The 20,928-nt window shown below is 39.8% G+C and overlaps 1 protein-coding gene across 4 annotated transcripts in view; it reads right to left on the bottom strand.

Moving 5' to 3' along the window:
- The window catches only part of Nyap2 (neuronal tyrosine-phosphorylated phosphoinositide-3-kinase adaptor 2), a 262,643-nt gene that overhangs the window by 135,922 nt on the left and 105,793 nt on the right, over positions 1 to 20,928 (bottom strand). For 2 of the 4 annotated variants that reach the window (XM_021198359.2, XM_021198357.2), the window contains one exon: positions 16,387 to 16,688. In XM_021198359.2, coding sequence (XP_021054018.1) covers positions 16,387 to 16,688 — 302 coding nt within the window. Of the gene's footprint in view, positions 1 to 16,290; positions 16,689 to 20,928 lie in introns of all 4 variants that reach the window. The other 2 variants (XM_021198358.2, XM_029539146.1) reach the window with 1 other exon arrangement.

The raw sequence follows: 20,928 nt of genomic DNA, 5'->3' as shown, positions 1-20,928 counted from the left end.
CACTCAAATTCATAAAAACAAAACAAAACAAAACAAAATGAAACAAAACAAAAACACCAGCACTGCTTAAATCACACATTGACCTTCCATACTATGATAACGGGAGACTTCAATATGCCAGCAGCCAATATACAGGTCATCTAGAAAAAGATTAAACAGAGAAATGCTGTATCTCGCTCACATACAAACCAAATAGACTCAACAGATATTTACAGAATTTCACCCAAACACTGAATATACCTTCTTTTTTGAACATCATGGTTCTTTCTCCAAAACTGACCAAATACTCAGATATAAACTAAGTCTCAACAGATATAAGAAAAATGATATAAGAAATAACACCATGCATCCTATCTATCTACCAGAGATTAAAGCTGGATATCAACAGAAACAAAAGAAATCTTACAAACTCGTGCAAACTGAATAACCCATTACTGAATGAGAAATGGGCCAGGATCAGAAATTTAAGGAAATTAAAGACTTTCTACAATTGAATAATAATGAATATATAACATGTGATACAATAAAGGTACTTTTAATAGGTAAGTTCATAGTACTAAATAACTACTTTAAAAATATTGAAGAGAGATCTCTCATACAAGAGTCTAACAGTATATCTAAAGGCTCTAGAACAAAGAGAAGAAATAATATTCCAAAGAGGCAGATGGCAAGAAATAATCAAACTCAGAGATGAAATCAATAAAAACAAACAAACAAACATATATAAACAATAAACACAAGCTTGTAAAACCTCTCTGGAAATCAGTCTGGCGGCTCCTCAGAAAATTGGACATAGTACTACCGGAGGATCCAGCAATACCTCTCTTGGGCATATATCCAGAAGATGTTCCAACTGGTAATAAGAACACATACTCCACTCTGTTCATAGCAGCCTTATTTATAATAGCCAGAAGCTGGAAAGAACTGCGATGTCCCTCGACAGAGGAATGGATACAGAAAATGTGGTCCATTTATACAATGGAATACTACTCAGCTATTTAAAACAATAAATTTATGAAATTCCTCAGCAAATAGATGGATCTGGAGGGTATCATCCTGAGTGAGGTAACCTAATCACAAAAGAACTCACATAATATGCACTCACTGATAAGTGGATATTAGCCCCGAAACCTAGAATACCCAAGATACAATTTATAAAACACATGAAACTCAACACTTCGCCCCTTCTTAGAACTGGGAACAAAACTCCCATGGAAGGGGTTACAGAGCCAAAGTTTGGAGCTGAGACAAAAGGATGGACCATCCAAAAACTGCCCCACCCAGGGGTCCATCCCATAATCAGCCACCAAACGCAGACATTATTGCATACATTAGCAAGATTTTGCTGAAAAGACCCTGATATAGCTGTCTCTTGTGAGGCTATGCCAGTGCCTGGCAAACACAGAAGTGGATGCTCACAGTCAGCTAGCAGATGGAACACAGGGTCCCCAATAGAGGAGCTAGAGAAAGTACCCAAGGAGCTGAAGGGGTCTGCAACCCCTAAAGGTGGAACAACAATATGAACTAACCAGCACCCCCAGAGCTCATGTCTCTAGCTGCATATGTAGCAGAAGATGGTCTAGTCAGCCATCATTGGGAAGAGAGGCCCCTTGGTCTTGCAAACTTTATATGCCCCAGTACAGGGGAACACCAGGGCCAAGAAGGGGGAGTGGGTGTTTAGGTGAGCGGGGTGGAGGGAGGGTATAGGGGACTTTGGGGATAGCATTTAAATTGTAAATGAAGTAAATACCTAATAAAAATTGGAAAAAAATGCAAAAGAATGAAGACTTAAATCAACATATCAGGAAGATACTTGCACATCAATGTTAGTTGAAGCACTATTTTTAATAGCTAAGTTATAAAACCAACTTTGGTGACCATCTGTGGAAAAGTGGATAAAGAAAAGGTAGCATAGGCTCACAATGGATTTTCTGCTATAAGGAAAGAGAAGTCAGGGTGCTTTTCAGGTAAATAAATGCAGATAGACTGAGTCAAGCCATCCTTAGAATGGCAGACAGTATGTTTTTGCTCATTTGAGGCTCCTAGATTATACAGACATATAAAATCAGACATGCATCTATGACACAAGAATAAAAGTGAATCTATACTGGGGACAAATGTGACTGCTGTAAGGGTGGAGAGGTGAATTGAAATACATTCCATGCACATAATATACTTTTATAAAACCTTAAGACACAATAATGCTCATGGTGTCTCCTAATATAACTAAAGAATGCTTATCCTTTTTATTGGCTTTTTAAAAACATTAAAAATTTTCACAGTGGAAAACCAATTGCAAAGGAAGAAGTCAAATTATCTTATTTATTTGCAGATTATATAATTTTATGCATAAAAGACCCCAGCGCTCTGCCAAGAGACTCCCACAGCTAATAGCACTTTCAGCAAGGTTTCAGGATATGAAACTCACACACACACACACACACACACACACACACACACACACATACACACACACACCCTTAGTAGCCATCCTATGTACAAATCACAAATGACTGGGGAAGTAGTCAGGGAAACAATACCTTTCACAATAGCCTCAAATAATATATTTTGGGATAACTCTAATCAAGCAAGTAAAAGACCTGTATAATAAAACCTTAATGTATTGAAGAAAGGCACAGAAAATAATCAGAAGATAGAAAGCTCTCTCATGCTCGTGGACCTAGAGGATTCGTTTAGTAAAAGTGGCTATGCAATCAAAAGCTATCTACAGATTCAATGCAATCCCCATCAAAATTACAATCCTCAGCTTCTGATGGAAACATAAAACAACTCTAGCTAGAACAATTCTGAATAACGGAAGAAGTGCTGGAGGTATCACCATCCCCATCTTCAAAGTATACTACAGAGTTGCAGTAATAAAAACAGCATGGTACTGGCACAACCCAGACACACTGATCAATAGAATTGAATTGAAGACACACACATAAGTCTACACAGCTATGGACACCCAATTTTTGACAAAGAAGCCAGAAACACTTTAAAAAAAAAAAAGACAGTGTCTTCAACAATTGGTGCTGGTCAAACTGGATGGCTGCATGTAGAGGAATAGAAATTGATCCATACTTGTAACCCAGTACAAAACTGAACTCCAAGTGGATTAAAGTCTTCAACATAAAACCAGATACATTTAGAGGAGAAAGCTGGATATAATCATGAATTCATTTTTTAGGAAAAGACTTGTGAACAGAACACATAGTGCACAGGCACTAAAATCAAGAATGAATAAAGGGGGAACTTCATGAAACTGAGCAGTTTCTGTGCGATAAAGGAAACAGTCATTTGCACAAAATGAAGCCTACGAAATCAGAAGCTGCTCTTACCAATTCCACATCTGATAGAAGGGCTTATCTCCAAATCACGTAAAGAACTCAAGAAACTAGATATCAAGGAAACAAACAATACAATTAAAAGTGTGGTACAGATCTAAAAGATAGAATTGTCAAAAGAGGAAACTCAGATGGCCGAGAAACACTTAAAGAAATATTTACCATTGTTAGTTATCAAGGAAATGTAAACTGAAACCACTTGAGATTTCATCTTATATTTGTCAGAAAGGCTAAAATCAATTAAATAATCCTCATGTTGGCAAGGATATAGAGCAAGGGGAACACTCAACCATTGCAAATAGGACTTCAAATTTTTACAACCACTATGGAAATCAATGTGGTAGTACCTTAGAAAGATGGGAATTGATCTACCTCAAGATGCACCTATACCACTCTTGGACATATACCAAAATGATGCTTACGACTACCACAAAGGCACTTGCTTAGTTATGGTCGTTGTTGCTCTATTCATGATAGCCTGGAATTCAAAACATCCTAGATATCTTTCAGAGGAATGGGTAAAGAAAATGTGGTACATTTACATGATGAAATATTACTCACTCATTGAAAATATTAAAATCTTTGAATTCACAACTATATGATTGGAACTAGGAAAAAACTCATTGTGAGTTATCCCATACCCAGAAATACAAATATGGTATGTATTTGCTTATATGTGGATATTAGCTGTTAGCTCAATGGAAGCCAAGCTAGAACTACAGTGTTAGGTATACCTATAGCATAGGGGCTAGGGGGAACAGATATATCTTCCTGGGAAAGGGTAATAGAATAATTAGTTATGGGTGGGGTAGGGACAGAATGGGAAAATCAAGTGGGGAAGAGGAGGGAAAGGGGACAAGGGAGGAAACACAGGTAAAGACATACAAAATTAAGAACCCATTTGATGGGTAGTATGAAAGAATACAGTGGAAACTTTCTAAAATATTTACCTATATGAAGACTATCTAAAAACAATGCCAAGGGATGGGGTAGACAGAGACACAATTGTGCACATGTGGTTGCAAAACAAAGTTTCCAGTACTAGGAAGAATATAAAATTAAGAAAATAAAATTAATTTGTTGGACAAAGAGGTTCAACAGGAACCCCCAAACAACCCATACCACTGCCACTGCCAAGACTATAGATTGTTACCCACAAAACTGTAGTCAGATCCTTTTCCTGAAGACGACACTTACATAACTCACGGAACATGGAGAGGTCAAGCTAGAGTCGATATTAAGCCTTGACTTCTATGTGCTAGTATCTTTGGTACAGGAAAGTACTCTGTATGTTACCAAAGGATAAATAGAAACAGCAACCTATTTCCAAACCCTTTTATCTATATTGGTATCCTGCCTGCCACATATGTTAGGGCAGTGGTGGCACAAAGCTTGTGGGAGTGACAAACCAATATTTGATTTGACTTACGTCTTCCTCTACTAGATGGAAATCATACCCAACACTGCCTTGGTGATCAAGAACTTAAGACTAAGTAGTCCAGGAACAGAAGATAAAAGCAAATATAAATGTTGTAATAAAAGAATGTGGCAATAAATTGACTCCTAATGACATGCTGCTATACTCATAGTTCAGTGGTCTTCTCAGCTATCATCAGAAAAGCTTGCTCCTGCACCAGATGGGAACAAATACATAGACCCACAACCAGACATTACGCAGGAAGTGAGAGACTCTGGAACATGAGCACTTAATGGGATGCTTCCATCAAATACTTTTCAGGGCTCAGGGAACCCTTTAGAAGAGGAGGCAGTAAAAGTGTGAGAGCCAAGAGGGATGGAAGGCACAAAGGGAACAAGGTCCTCTAAGTGTAAAAGAACGGACACACATACAAACCCAGAGAGGATGAGGCAGCATGCACAAAGTCTGCGTGTGATTACACTAGATGTGGTCCTGGAGGTTAAGGGGAAAATGGATAACCCTGAAACTGTCTCCAACTGATAACCACTTGCAAATGAAAATTTAGTTTCTATAAGGAAGACTCACTGGGGAAACCTACTACTCTAAAGGGTAGGTTGAATGTGTAGAAGTAGATGGCCAACAGAAAGCAAACGCAACAGCATCTTTGCAGGTTCCTTTAATGTTATGTCAGGACTTTTAAAAGTGTTTATCTCATTTTTTATTTTTATATTATATTCTCTGTCTCTGTCTCTCTGTCTCTGTCTCTCTGTCTCTCTGTCTCTGTCTCTCTGTCTCTCTGTCTCTCTGTCTCTGTCTCTCTTTCTCTCTCTCTGTCTGTCTCTCTCTCTCTCACTTTACCCTACAGTTCTGTTAGGTATTCATTATGGCTTCCAGTTTAGTGTTTTTATGGGATTCCCCAATGTGCTGAGGAGAGGATCTCTAAGTCTATATCCTTTTCTTGTGTCCCAACTTGGACTCTTTACCCTTCTCTTTATCTGTTTTGTCCTACTGTGATGTATTAATTTTTTGTTTAATCTTATTATATTTTGTTTTATTCTATTATTATCCCTTAAAAACCTGTTTATTTTCCAATGAGAGTGAGGAAAGGAGTAGATCTAGATGTGGCATGGAAGTGGAGAAGAACAGGGAGGATTAGAAGGAGGGGAAACAGTAATCAGGATACATTATGTAAGGGGGGAAATCAATTTTCAATAAAAGGAAATAAATAAATTAGTTAATAAATAGATAAATAGATAAATAAATAAATAAATAAATAAATAAATAAATAAATAAGTGCTGCAATGAGCCAGAGTGGCTCAATAAAATCCTGAAATACAAGAAAAAATAAAATTAGTATATAACAAGCATATAAGGGAAAGAAATACTAGTTCTTTGTCATGTGTTTTTTTGTTGTTATTTTTGTTTTTTGTTTTTTTGTTTTTTTTCGAGACAGGGTTTCTCTGTGTAGCCCTGGCTGTCCTGGAACTCATTTAGTAGACCAGGCTGGCCTTGAACAAAGAAATTCACCTGCCTCTGCCTCCCAAGTGCTGGGATTAAAGGCATGTGCCACCATGCCCGGTTCTTTGTCATGTGTTAATTGAGAAACTTGGAGTTGTTTTTGAGATTGTAGAGGTACAAGTGAAACATTCTTTGATTTATATCATTCAGTTGAACTAAAAGGTACATGGCAAAATAAACATTATAGCTTATCAACCATATACTTTGCTGCTACCCATATGAACCTGTGTTGGCTCAGGTGACAAACAAATATGGACAAAAGGAATTATAGTACCTGAATGTAATTTGCCTCAAAGCGGGCACCAGTCTTATAAGTGACTTTTACACAAAACAGAGGAATGCATACAAAAAGCTAACAGGAATCAATTGGGATAAAAAAAAATTCAATGTTAACAACTGGGATCAAAAGCAGCCCCACCTAAGGTCAGCTTAATCTTAGAAGCGAGGGACAAGGGCTTCATGTCCTTGCCAGAGTTCCAATTGTAGTCTATTGTATAGTCCACCTTCCCCCTGGGCCATTGTAAATTCCTGTGTATGGGCATAACTCAGCGATCTATATAGTTCTAAGTATCTACTCTAGCTCCTCCCTAGACCACAACCTTCCTTCTTCCTAGATAATTGTAAATTCCTGTGTAGGGCAGTGACTCAGCTATCCATGCCCAGGGTCAGCTCAAGGACTGCCTAGGACTGATGAAGAATCTAACTTAGCTATATGTCAAAATCAATCATTAGAGGCACTTATAATAAAACAATATTGAGAGAAAGCATACAGATCCGTTTACCAACTAAAGCAAGGTCAGATTTGGAGCATTCATTATTACTGGCTGCCATGGTTCCAGGAGACTAAGTTTCCATGAAATTTTCGCCTCAGGACTGCATCCAGGCTTTTGGGCCTGTCACATGGGTCACTACTAGAGTGGATGTGGCATAGGCACTTGTCTGTTCTCTTTTTAAAAAACAAACTACTGTGTGTTCCAAAATTTCATCAAAGTAAATCTTAACATGACAAGTTTGGCAGGGACCCTAAGCCTCAGGTGTGACCCCAAATCTTGTTGGTATCCTGAATAACAGCCTTGGGGGATCCTAAAAATACTTACCTAACCAATACATACTGTGATAATAATAACAATGAGTTGTTTTAATTCACAATATTTGGGATAATTTGTTCCCATCAATAGAAAAGTCTCAAAATCTATTCCTTATTGCAGTAGAACCCTTCCCCCAACACACACACCCAAGGAACTTTATGCCTGTTGGCATCTCAAGAAAGAATCTATTTATGTCAAAAACACAGATCACAAGTCCTTCTTTGAGTCTGAGCACTGAAAAAAGTTAGGTCAATCCAAGACTCAGTAGAAGATATTTAGCTGCAGCTATGACCAGAACAGAGAGTAAAACACATTGCACAAGGGTTTGGCTTGCAAAGTGTTTCATTCATGTGCCTTGAAGTTCATTTATAGAGCAATCACACATGGTAGTTGTACGGCCCCATCTCCATCTGAACAGTGCCTGTTTGACAGATGGCTTTTACTCTAGGAAGCCAAGCAGCATGTGATTCTGCCAACCATAGAAAGAGAAATCCCAGAATGGAGGCCTTTCATGATAACCACATACTTTCCACACTCATAGAATGAACAAGAACAATCCCATGCTAATGGATGGAGAGCTCACTAAGGGATTTTTGTGTTTTCTTACTATAGGCAACATAGCACTTAGCCCACTTCTTAGAAGGATGCTGAGAAAGACAGATGCCTCCTGTTATGCATACCAAGGTCAGTGACAGTTATCTGGAGGATGCAATCAAAACACGACTGCTGTTTTGTACTACTACTTTGTAGGAACAAACGTCCTTGGGAATTCTACAGGTTTTTCCAAAATTTTGACTTTTGGGAAACTCACTCCCAGGTAGATAGATGGACAGACTGACAGACAGATAAGCAGGAAGATATTCAGTTGAGAAGGGGTGTGTTTAGAAGGAACCTGGGAGAAGGTGAGATAGAAAATGGGAGTGAATATGATAGAAATGCATTGTGTACAAGTGTGAAATTTTCCTAACAAATAAAATAATTTTTAAACAGTTGAAAAAAAAAGAAAGAAGAGTATGTAGTAACACATTAAAAAAAAAATCCTATAAATCTGACAGGGTTCCGAAGATAATCCAAAGGCTTAAACATCAGCATTTTCTGAGGCTCTAATTTCTCATTTCTTATCAAGCCTAGGAAGACTTGGTGTTAACCACTCTCTTCTAATAACTTAGCCCTTTGTGAGGGAAGCAAGAGTATGTGCCATACAATGAGCCTGGCACTCCACGAACACACTTTATCTCACTCCTGCTGCCAACAAGTTTGTAAGATGCCTACTTTTCTGTGGCTGATTAACAAATCATAAATTTGACTGCTTTAAAATAAATCAATATTATTTCTTATCTCACACTGCTACAGACTAGAACCCTGGGGACATTTGGAAACCAAAAGGCTAAGCAGCCTGTTATAAAAAAAAAAACAAAACAAAAAACAAAACAAACAAACAAACAAAAAAACAGGAATCTTTAAATTGCCAGCAGCCAAGGAGCAACAAACACACAGATTAAAATGTGTGAAACTATTTCTTGCCTAGCTAAACAATTAATTGCACAAAAACTGCTGTGGCTGTCATGGCATGTTTTCTGGTTTCCAGAATCTTTCCTTTAATCATAGCTTGCTCTGTGATATGGATCAAGTCAAAGAGACTAAGATGAAGAATTAGAAATAAAGTTGATTACAAGCAATAGAGCTACTTCTGCTGGTCGAATCTGCCAAATACAAGATGGTAGTAGACTCAAAGTATTTGCTGATTACATGGAGGTGTGAAAAATAACATTATGGAAACCTCTACTTTTCTGTTTTTGACAGGCTCTTTGAAGGGGTTTGTTTGGTTTTTAAGACACTGATGGTAGACAAATGTCCTCATTGACTGGGTTCTGAGTCAGTGATATAGTCGAGATCATTAGGGACAACATGAAAATACTGTAGGAGGCAGATTCCACTCCCATGTGTGTGTAGCTGTCCAGCAGCCAAGTGTCCGCTCAGGGCTAGGGCCTCTGGGCAAGGCAAGACTCAGACAGGTGCTGCAGGTCCCTGCTGGAGGTGAGGGGAAGCGCAGTCCAGATGCAGCTGTATGCTGTGGAAGAGCTGAGAACAGAGTGGGCGCCCACAGGCGTACTCTGGCCCAGGACTGAAGAGAAAAGGGCAGGGAGGAGAGCACTCCAGCTAGTTATGGTGGGGACAAGAGTACTTGTCTTGCTCAGGGGGTGGCTAGCTTGGATTGGGTTGGCAGAGCTGTGACTGAAGCACAAGGAGGCCTCCTGTTGGGAGGTTAGTTGTGAGGCTGATTAGGGCAAGACATGCTCCATTGCTCCAGTACAGCAGAACCCAGTGGGAAAAGATATTCCATGGTTTTAAGGTGTCTATTGAAGAAAGATAGAGGGAGAGACTATGGAAGTAGAGGCTGGCCATGGCCAGAAGCAAATGGGGGTGGGTGGGTAGAGGGAAAGCAGAGAGGGGGGAAGCAAGAGGGCAAGAGTAAGAACAAGAGAGAGGAGGGGGCAAACAGACCCTTTTATAGTGGGCCTGGCCTATCTGACTGTTGCCAGGTAAGTATGGGGAAGAGCATGCCTGGCTGTTGCTTGGTAACTGTGGGGGTAGTGTCCCAAGAGCTTGGTGCATTTCCAGGAGCCCAGGAGCCAGGGGCCCAGGAGGCATGGTGGAACACCTGCTGTCCCTTAGTATCACAGTGGTTCAAGGCCTGTGCTCTACTGGGGACCAGGCTGTCTGTGCACAGCTCACTGCCCCACAAAGGACAAACTGGGTTTACCTGAAAGGGGGTGCTGGAAATGAAAAGAGATGGGGTAGGTTGAAAGAATGAAGCCAAGACAGGCTCTGATCAAGGCTCCAAGTTGAATATTCAGCGCTGTGTTTATATAGGGCAAGCCCACAGACCCCATCCTTTGTTTCAGTTGGATTATGTTGCCAAGCAAGGTCGGTGGGCAGTCTATTCAAAGTTCCTGTGGGAACTTGCACCTACAACCAAGGCAGGTGACTTCACCAAGGTCAATGAGGTCCTTTGTGGCAAGTGCTCAAGGTCTGTTCAGCCTTCTCAAGGCTGGGAAGGCCACTTGTGTGAGTCAAAAGAAATAATTCCACACTGGGTGTGGAATCCCAAGTCTTTAATGCGTTTCAAAGATGAAGGATGGAAGTACTGGACGTTCAAAGCTGTCTGTGCTATAGTAGATACCGACACAAGTAAAATTAAATTAAAATTATTCTCAATCATTCCTGAAAGAGAGCATCAGAAACTAGGATAGTTGTGCCGATTGATTCAGAACTGTTTTCTCATTGTTTTGTAAAGAAATAGTCCTCAGATAACACCGTAAGTATAACACTGAAAACAACTGGAGGAAAAAGGTGAATGAATGCTAAAGAGATTGAATTGTTTAGGGTGATAGTTCTAATCCTGTAAATCATGCCTTTGCAGACCTCCATGTCCAAAAATATTTACATCATTATTTATAATGTTAGCCAAATTAACAGTTATGAAAGAATTAATATGAATATGCTGTAGGAGAGCAAATGAAATGATTAATATGGCTGACTTAATATTGCTACATGAAAACATTAACATGGTAGAACTATTAACATCTGGGCTGGAGAGACTGCTCGGTGGTTAAAAGTACATGCTGCTCTGGCGGAGAATCCAGGATCAGTTTTTAGCACCCACACACTTGCAAACAGCCATTATGTCCAGTTCTGGTGAGTCAGTGCCCACTTCTGGTCCCCTATGGCCTGCAGGTGGTGCCTATACACGCAAGTAAAACACTCATATACATACACGCATAAAATAAAAATAATTACTTTCTTTAAAAAAGAAAAGAAAGTAAGACCCGGATTGCTGGATCCTATTGTAGTTTTATTTTTCGATTTTTGAGGAACTCCCATGCTGCTCCTGATAGCATCTGCACCACTTAACAGCACAGCCAGCTGTGTACAAAACAAAGTCCCTACTCCACATTTTCTCCAGCACTTTTCATCCTTCATGGTTTCATGTGATCTGTGCTTGTTACATGGTGGAAAGCGTATCAGCTCATCTCCTCTTCCCCTTCCACTTTGGAATATCTGTGATGGGTTAAGCTGAACACATTCCTGTCGCTCAGGACTACTAATGACATTTAGTGTTGTATTGAGCTTATATTTCTTCAGCAACTTATTTTTATCATACACACCATTCGCACTGATGCGCCAAGTAGTTATAATGCTATGCAGGAGGAATAGTACCATCTTGATTTCTGCACTGCAGGTGTTATCTCAGATGTTTAAAAAAAAAAAAAGTGTCATGTTGTCACTTGCCTAAAGTCAGAGTTTGCCCCTTGACTCTGTACAATCCCTTGACCATGCCCAGGCAGTGCTCCTTTCATTGCCTTTAAGGAGCAACAGGTTCACCAGAGAAAGAGGATGACAGAGTGAGGCCGAATAGCACTTTCTTGGTTGAATAACACACAAGAAACAGCTCATGTGACCCACTGTCCTTTCTAGAGAACTTTCTTCCTGTTATTTCATGACAAGAAACAACTACCACAGAGATAAAAAAGGAAACCCAGCAGTCTAAATATTTGCATGTTGATGATTGCCAGTTTATGATATACACTGAAAAGTTTAAAGGCATAATTTCTGTAGAAGACCCTATGCTAGAGTGGCTACTGTAAATTTGAATGTGATGGAGCAATAAGTTGTAAAAGCCAAATCGTACTGTTCCTTGTTGTGCAAGTTGTGTGTGTGGTGTGTGAGTGTAAGCATGTGTGTGTGAGTGTATGTGAGTATGTATGTATGTGTGTATGGTATAGTGTGTGGGGGGTATGTGTGTGTGTGAGTGTAAGTATGTGAGTATGTATTATGTGTGTATGGTATAGTGTGTGTGTGCATGTGTGTGTGTGTATGTATGTGTGTGGGTATGTGTGTATGTAGTGCAGTGTTTGTGTTTGTGTGTATGTGTGTGAGTATGTGTGTATGTGTGTTTATGTGTATGTGATTTGTGTATATTCAGATTTCTTTCCCTTTTCTTAATTCTGAAAAGCCATGTTGCTAAAGTCCACTTCCTTTTACTTTTATCCACAGGGAAGTCATAATCCTCTTTAAATAGCAGCTGGTTACCATGGAAATCATTCTAATACCCCTGAATCAATATTTTGATTTTGCTGACATTTCAGGTAAAAAAAAGCAGGCTAAGACGTATAAAAGTCACATTTTTTTTTTCTGTTATAATGTTGACAGCTTGGAGTTGGTAAAGAAATCATGAGCTCTATAATAAACTCCAGTTAGCTCCTGATTATAAAGAACTGAGTGTTCATAAAAGATCAATCTACATATTTAAATAATTATGGATTTGAGTGTGGGTACATGTGTACACACACTGCGACTCAAGAGCTCTCCTTCCATCTCTGAACTGGGCCCTGATTCAGCCCAGCCATTATTATTCTAATAACTTACTAGAAAACAGTTGGCTGTGTACTGTATACAGCTTTGCAATTGTCCCTTTCTTATGAGCTCCAAAGAGAAAGGTAAATCTGCATAGAAACCACTGTTCTGCATTTTATTGGATTGTATCCATCAAGCAATCTATGCAAGATCCTTGTACATCCACACAGCTGAGGGCTTCCTGGTCTATCCTGAGAGTTCCTTTCTAAAGACAAATGTTGAATTTGGGCCTGGCGGTCCATAAGTTTTAGAACTCATCAAGTAATTTTTACATCTAAGTCCTTGCTATAAGCCCTGCGTCACTTTTCATGTCTGCTGTAAAAAACAGAAACAAATCAAAAAAATGATATTGAAGGACTATTTTCTATTTGATACCTAATTCTGAGGAAACTTTGATGCTTAGTTGGTGAAAAGACCTGAGAAAATAATGGCTTTCAGGAATTAGCCACTCAATGGCTTGCAAGTGGCTGGAGGTCTATTCCAGTTCTAAGTGATTGACAGCCATCCAGGTGTGGCTTCTGAGAGCAGGTGATCCTGGCTGTGGCCCTAGTTTCAGTCTATGAATTCCACTTTCCTTTCCTCGTAGCAGGGATGCTCTATAAATGTATATCTTACATTCCTTCTAAGTATTGTCTGCATGGTATGACCCATGGCTCAACCTTTACCATCTCTGTAGCTTGAGTTCCCTTAGAACTTTCTATGGAGCCCAAACTTATCTTAAACTCAACCTTTTTCCATCTGTCTCCAAAAACGCTATTCATACAGGATGCCCCACTATGTCCACTCTGGATTGCATTCAGGCCTCATCTCTCAAAGATTCATGTCCTAATTCTATAATTTTCTTTGGCAAACAACCTGGTCTAGTTGATTGTGTTAGTCTGGCAGTAAAAAGAGAAGATGGTTGACTTTTGGACACAGGGATCAGGAAGAATAAAGAGAATGGAAGATGTTATGTTTAAATAGTTGAGAAGACTTAAGAACAATGTATAAAACTTACAAAAGTGCTGTCACTAAGCCTATAGTCATAAGGAAAGTAAACTAAACATCTGTTCTTTTTAAAAGCATTAATGTGTAGTGCCACAAGGCTCAGGACACACTTCTAACCCAGAACCACAAGAAGAGCTACAAATTCTAATGAATACAAGAAGGTAAAAAAAAAAATGAATTTAAACACACACGCACGCGCGCGCATGCTCTCTCTCTCTCTCTCTCTCTCTCTCTCTCTCTCTCTCTCTCTCTCTCTCTCACACACACACACACACACACACACACACATACAACAAATGCCTGCTATCAGATTCTTCCCTGTAGCTAATCAAATTGGAAGCTCATTGAGGTTGATCAATAAGATGGACAATTAGGAAATCCTTGAGATGAAAACTCTCTCTCTGAAAAAGTAGTGTTTCTTTTAAATTGGATAACACAGAAATGAGTCACAATAAAAACAATGTAAGAGTGAAAGTGCAATGAGCAGGCTGGGATATTAGCCCAGAAACTTAGAATACCCAAGATACATTTTGCAAAACACAAGAAAACCAAGAAGGATGACCATCCTGTGAATACTTCATTTCTCCTTAGAATAAGGAACAAAATACCCATGAAAGGATATAGGTACAGAGACAAAATTTAGAGCTAAGATGAAAGGATGGACTATCCAGAGACTACCCCATCCAGGAATCCATCCCATCATCAGCCACCAAACCCAGATACTAAGGCACATGCCAGCAAGATTCTGCTGAAGGGACCCTGATATAGCAGCCTCTTGTGAGGCTATGCCAGTGCCTGGCAAACACAGAAGTGGATGCTCACAGTCAGCTATTGGATGGAACACAGGGCCCTCAATGGAGGAGCTAGAGGAAGTACCCAAGGAGCTGTAGGGGGCTGCAACCCTGTAGGTGCAACAACAATATGAACTAACCAGTACCCCCTGAGCTCGAGTCTCTAGCTGCATATATAGCAGAAGATGGCCTAATCGGCCATCATTGGGAAGAGAGGCCCCTTGGTCTTGTAAACTTTATATGACCCAGCACAGGGGAAGGCCAGGGCCAAGTAGTGGGAGTGGGTGGGTAGGGGAACAGGGGCGGGGGTGTATAGGGAACTTTCTGGATAGCATTTGAAATGTAAATAAAGAAAATAATAATAATAATAATAATGATGATGATAATAATAAACAAACAATTCACTGAGACTATCTCTGGGCAGCGATAAGAAGAAAGAAGTGAGATAGGTGAAGGGGGCTTAGCCTGTCTGTGGTCCACAGGCATTTTGTCTCACCCTGCATGTGCACTGGGCAAAGAATCAGACCAGTACCTTCATGAGGAACTAGAAATCTCAACTGGCAAAGAATTAGCAATTGAGAAAAAGAGGCTTCTTCTTACTTCGAACAGATCTGAAATGTGATGCCTGGGACTCAGGGCAGAGCAGAAAGAAGACCAAAGGGCTTGGCAGAATTCTGCTGCAGACTCTCCACTGGCCACTGGCAGAACTCCAGTCCTTGTAGGATGCCTCACAGCTGATGTGAATATTAGATTAGCTTGAAACAAGGGACATAATGCTGTGTCCCTCAACAGGCAAGTGCTGAAAACTTAGGTTTAGTGTGATGTTGTTTAGGAAGAGGTTTCTTTGAGACAGAGTCTTCTTAGATAAGATTACTTAGCCTTCTTACCCTCCCATCACATACAAAGAGAGAATATCAGAAAACAAGATTCCAAAACCTTGAGGAAAGCTTAATTTGAAGATCACTCGGGCTCCCGGAGCTTATCAACAGAGCTGGAAAAAAGGAATCCCCACTCTTCATAAACCAGCCGGTCAATGGCCATTTGGTATAACAACCTGAACTGGGGAAGAGCTGTGTCAAAGCTCACATACCCCTTAACTACAATTCAAAGGGCTTCTGGAAAAATCTCAGGTAAGCTATGGGCTTCTTACCAAGAAGAACGAAAGGGTTTGTGAGATATAAGACTAATGTGATCAAATTTATATTCCTAACTCAAGTTGCTATGTTTGATTTATGTATCTTGTAGATGAGAGGGAAAAAAATCACAAAGGAAGAAATCAGACTTAGAAGCTAAGACTGAAATATTTAGCTGGTACAGATACACAAGGAACGAAATAATGTCAAACGTGGTTTCTAAAAGGTATGATCATCAATGTTTCTTCATATATTTTCCGCATTAAAATCTCCCCCAGAAGATCTAATGATCACCCAATATGTTCTTCAACAATGTAAATAGGAATTTAATACAAGTAAGAAAATATGAATAGTAGATATAATTCTAGCCAAAAATACGTTTTAAATGAGTCAAAGCCTTAAAGGGGCTGTAAAGTTTATACATTGCATTGCCTGGTTTTGTTTTGTACTGAAGACTGAATTTGGGGTCCCACACATACTCCTGCAAGCATTCAGCCGCCAAACTATATCATCTGCCTTGCCTGAATTTTCTGACTGTGCATATTAAGTAAGATTGGTCATTATTTAGCAACACACTACAATGCCTCCTACCCTTGATGTTTCTTTCCTGGGACCCAGGGGAAGGAAACAGGTGTCCTGAAGTTGAAGCCCTTGGAGGTGAGTGGGAAGCAGGAACGGTGAATTTACCTTCTGCTCTCTCCAGAGGTCTTCCACTCTTACTGGCTGCAGTGCTGTTGACTGTCTCAGATGAGGTGCTTAGCTTAGTGCTGGGGTCTCGCTTGGGCTTGGGAGGTGGTTGTCTTCGTGATCCACAGCTGCTGTCATCTTCAGTGCCCCCGACGGAGTGCAGGGACTGAGATCTCACAGTGAAGCCACTGGAGCAGGGATGTGGGAGTCTGTCCTGAGGTGCAGGCATCGTCATGAACCCCATGCGGAAATGCTTGCCCGCGTAACTGGCGTCCTGGCCTCGCCCTACTTCTCCTCCTATGCTGTAAGACAAAGCAAATAACACTTGTAAGGAGAAAAGCAGCCAGGATATACATGAAATCACAGATACCACCAGCCTGTTCGTAAAGGTGAAAATTCTCACTGGTGAAGAAGTACATCATTTTTACAAGGGGTTGACCAACTGGCATGACAACAGTCTAGAGATTTAAGTCAAATTCTGAAAGTAAAACCGAAACAATTTGGTTAGAATCAGAAAGCTCAGAAAGTATAACTTGTGTCTGCAGGTATCTTTATCTCCAGAGGAACTTAGTATCCTAAGGGAAAAATCCTGTATAACAGATTGTCTTCAGCCACTCATTTTGTCTAAAGAACATTGAGGCGAATCTTGTCTCGTGAACTGCAAAGTACGAGAATTTGGTGACTCCATCCCCTAGATCAGCTCTTGATGGGTGACTGGGACCGCAGTTTTCATGAAAACCAGCCCTACTTTGCTTGCGTGCAGTGTTGAGGAAAACCACAGAAGCAATGTCAGAAAAGGTTCTGTTAATAAGCACTAGAAGGAAAAGGAAAGAGTCAAAGGCTGGGGAGGGACAAAATCCAGAAGGGAGGAAGAGAGGAGGAGGGAGGGCAGAAGGGAGGGAGGAAAGGATGAAGAAAGACAGGTCAGGAGAAGAAAGAGACTAGGAATGAAACCTGGAGAGAGAGACAGAGAGACATAAACAGAGAGACAGAGACACAGAGAGAGACACACAGAGAGAGACAGAGAGAGAGATGGGGAGAGAGCAGAAAGACAGGAGGAAGGGGTATGGGAAGGAAGGAAGGAAGGAAGGAAGGAAGGAAGGAAGGAAGGAAGGAAGGAAGGAAGGAAGAAAGGAAGGAAGGAGAAAGTAAGAAGAAATGGAAAAGCTAAGAAGGAAGACAGGAAGACAGGAAGAACGTTAGATGGAGGAGAAAATAGGGAACATGAGTAGTAGAAGTGAGGAGAAACATTTCAAACTAATGACTGAATTGTCTGTCACTTTATTTTCTAGAAACATTCCCAATCCATGATGTTTCAAAGTGTAAAGATTGCCTGACACTGATAGGACTCTACTTTCTAAGTACTGAGGTTGTAAAAACAACCCAGATTTAATGTTTTTTAGGTTTCACATGGGAAAATATTTAGATCTCCCATGGGAAGATTTAGGAGGCAACCCTCTCCATTTGAAGTTCAGGTCATCACAGAGGAAAGATTTCTTGAGGTCCCTCTCTGTACTGTACATAATGGTGACTCTTTATGAAGAAAACATCATGAATACACATGTGACCTTTTAGAAATAGATTTTACTATAGTTCTATCAAGCTCATTCGCTAAAAGGAAAATCTAATAGAAAAATCATGTGTAGAATATTTGCCTTTATCTGAAATGTGGCAATCATAAAAAGAAACCTGGAGTATATGAATTTTGTAAGCTTCTTGAGGCTGCCTTTTCTAGTATATAGATTTACTTAAAAGTATTAAATGTTGATTTTATCTTAATTCCCATAAATAATGCAATTCAAAGTAAGATTTTTAATTCAATTTGTGTCTTTCCTACCATTATGGTATTCATCATAACTGTAAAATATCAGGTCAGGGGATGGCATCTCACTCACTAGTTGATAGATGAGGCCCTAGGTTTAATTTCCAACACTAATATATAAACAAATGAATGAATAAATCAATGATTAAATAAGTAAATCAGTTCAGAAAACCAAAATCTAAACAGATCAATAGTGGGAAAGGAAATGTTTTGCTTCTGCAAAATGAGAATTACATGTCTATTGTGGGGAAAGCCAGAAGAACCAACAAGATGCCAACAGTTTTAGTCTAGCATTTACTCACAAAATAAGGTGCTATTCCAGGTAGCATACAAGTGTCATGTATGTACACTTAATATTTTGTGTACATGCTAATGTCTAGACACTACCCATGGCTTCTTAGTAACATGGGTGGCAGTGATAAAGCTGGGCAATGGGCATGCAAAGCTCTCATGACCTCAACATGTCGCTCAGCTAAGTGACTTTTCATAGAGAAACGGGAAGCATCCTGTTTAATGTTTCTGTGCATTTTAATTTCTGTATTTGTTTTAAGAACATCAATCAAGACACAGATGAGAAGGTTACACAAAATGTTTTGTGGAAAAATCATTAAAAATGACTGGGAAAATGAGCTTAGTGGTTGAAGGGGCATCTTGACAGGAAGGGAAGATTCCAGTCTGTGATGCTATGGCTTTGATGTTTTCCATTAGAAGATGAGATATTTGATTTCATTTAACTTTGCCTTAAATTATTTTTCATCTGCATGTCTCTTCCTCATTTCCGTTGTGTCGCTGAATAAAAGCTGCTTTAAAGATTTATTTAGACAGCTGCCTCTTTGCCAGGAACATGCTCACCTAGGGAGATCTATGCGCATCGTAATGCACACAGGCATTTATGAGAGTTACTAGAAATAATTGTATCAGCAATTTATCTGTTACCTTTGACCCAAAGAGAGCCTGCACCTCTTCCCAGACAGATAATTAGCTCTGCTGCTTCATGTCAAGATTATCTATTTATCAGCACAAAACAATTTCATGTAGAGCTGCTTCCTTTACTCACAGTAACACCTCTTCCAAGTGAAATACAACGCGTGCTAAAAACAATAGCAGGTAAAGATGCAAGCTGAGTTTGACCTGACAGTGAGTACATAATAAAAATGTGGCTAAGGATGAGCTACATATGCACAGGTAGTTGTTCAAGTCACAGCTAAGGACAAGCAGTAAAGACAAGGGCACAACTAATTGCAAAATATTTGGAGGGATCATGATTTCAAAGCATGCCAATTGATGGTCATGGAATGAAGGATATAGTCAGCTTCTGATGAATCTGATGAATGTTTATGGGTTTTTAACAAGATACATTAATTGGGAAATATCCCATCGCAAGGGACAAGACATTGCATCATACCTGTTGCATTAGTGTCTGCATATATGACCTGTGGGTTTGTGCCTTCAGAATTCCATCTTGGGTTCCTAATGTTATCAATCCAGAACCCTAAAGAGGAGGTTGCCATCAATCAAAACATAGCTGTTATGAAGAGTTGCAAGAAACAAATGCCAGGCAAAATGGCACAGATTGATCAGGCAGATCTTTTCAGGCTATTGTAAAGTAGGAATGGTTCATGAACTTTAATACTAACTACATGTATGTTCATGTGCGTTTGAACTCACACCCTGTCTTCATTCTACAGTCAGCCACAGTGGGTTATAAGTTCTTCTGACATGAAAGAGTGGCCATGACTAAAAACACAGTAAGACTGTTGTTCGTGTGAGGTGTCTAAGTTTTCATTTACAGTCTGCTAATTACAACAAGGGGTATATTTTGTAACAAGAAGGTATTGCAAATGATACTACAGTATGTGGGTGTGACAGTTTGTATATTCTTGGCCCAGGAAGTGGCACTATTAGGAGGTGTGGCCCTGATGGAGTAGGTATTTCACTGTGGGTGTGGGCTTTAAGACCTTATTCCTAGCTGCCTAGAAGTCAGTATTCTATTAGCAGCCTTCAGATACATGTAGAACTCTCAGCTCTGCCTGTACCATGCCTGCCTAGATGCCACCATACTCCCACCTTGAGGATAATGGACTAAACCACTGAACCTGTTAGCCAGCCTCAATTAAATGTTGTCCTTTTTAAGACTTACCTTGGTCATGGTATCTGTTCACAACAGTAAAACCCTAACTCAGACTGTGGGTATGTATGCCCCTCTTATATGTAAAGGATTAAATAGCTCACAAGATAGCTACAGTGCTGTGTGTTTGACATCACACTTGATTAGAAAACTTAACAATTATGGATGAAGTTAGCTGAGGAAATGACTACTGGCCCACTGGAAGACTTTGCATTTCCAATTTCTTGTTGATTGATTGGTTGTGTTCACAAAAACACATATGTGTTAGAAATACAATCCCCAATTCAAATATGTTGGGAAGTATAGTTAAATGGTAGGTATTTCATTGAAAGGGTTTCCAATGATTGTAAAAGGGCTGAAGGTTTTCAGTTTAGCATCATGTGTTCTTTCTTCAGAGAGGCCTTTGACCAAATTATAATGGAGACAGAAATCTCTTACAATATGCAGTCCTTTCATCTTGGGCTTCTGAGTCTTTTCAAGAGTAAACTGATAGACGTGAGCTCCAGATTTAGGGTGAGCTTGTGTCTCAAAGAAAGAAAGAAAGAAAGAAAGAGAGAGAGAGAGAGAGAGAGAGAGAGAGAGAGAGAGAGAG

The sequence above is a fragment of the Mus pahari genome, chromosome 5, assembly GCF_900095145.1.
Source record: "Mus pahari chromosome 5, PAHARI_EIJ_v1.1, whole genome shotgun sequence".
Taxonomy (NCBI): domain Eukaryota; kingdom Metazoa; phylum Chordata; class Mammalia; order Rodentia; family Muridae; genus Mus; species Mus pahari.
The sequence above is the reverse complement of the archived record's forward strand: the minus strand, read 5'-3'. Positions and strand labels throughout refer to the sequence as shown.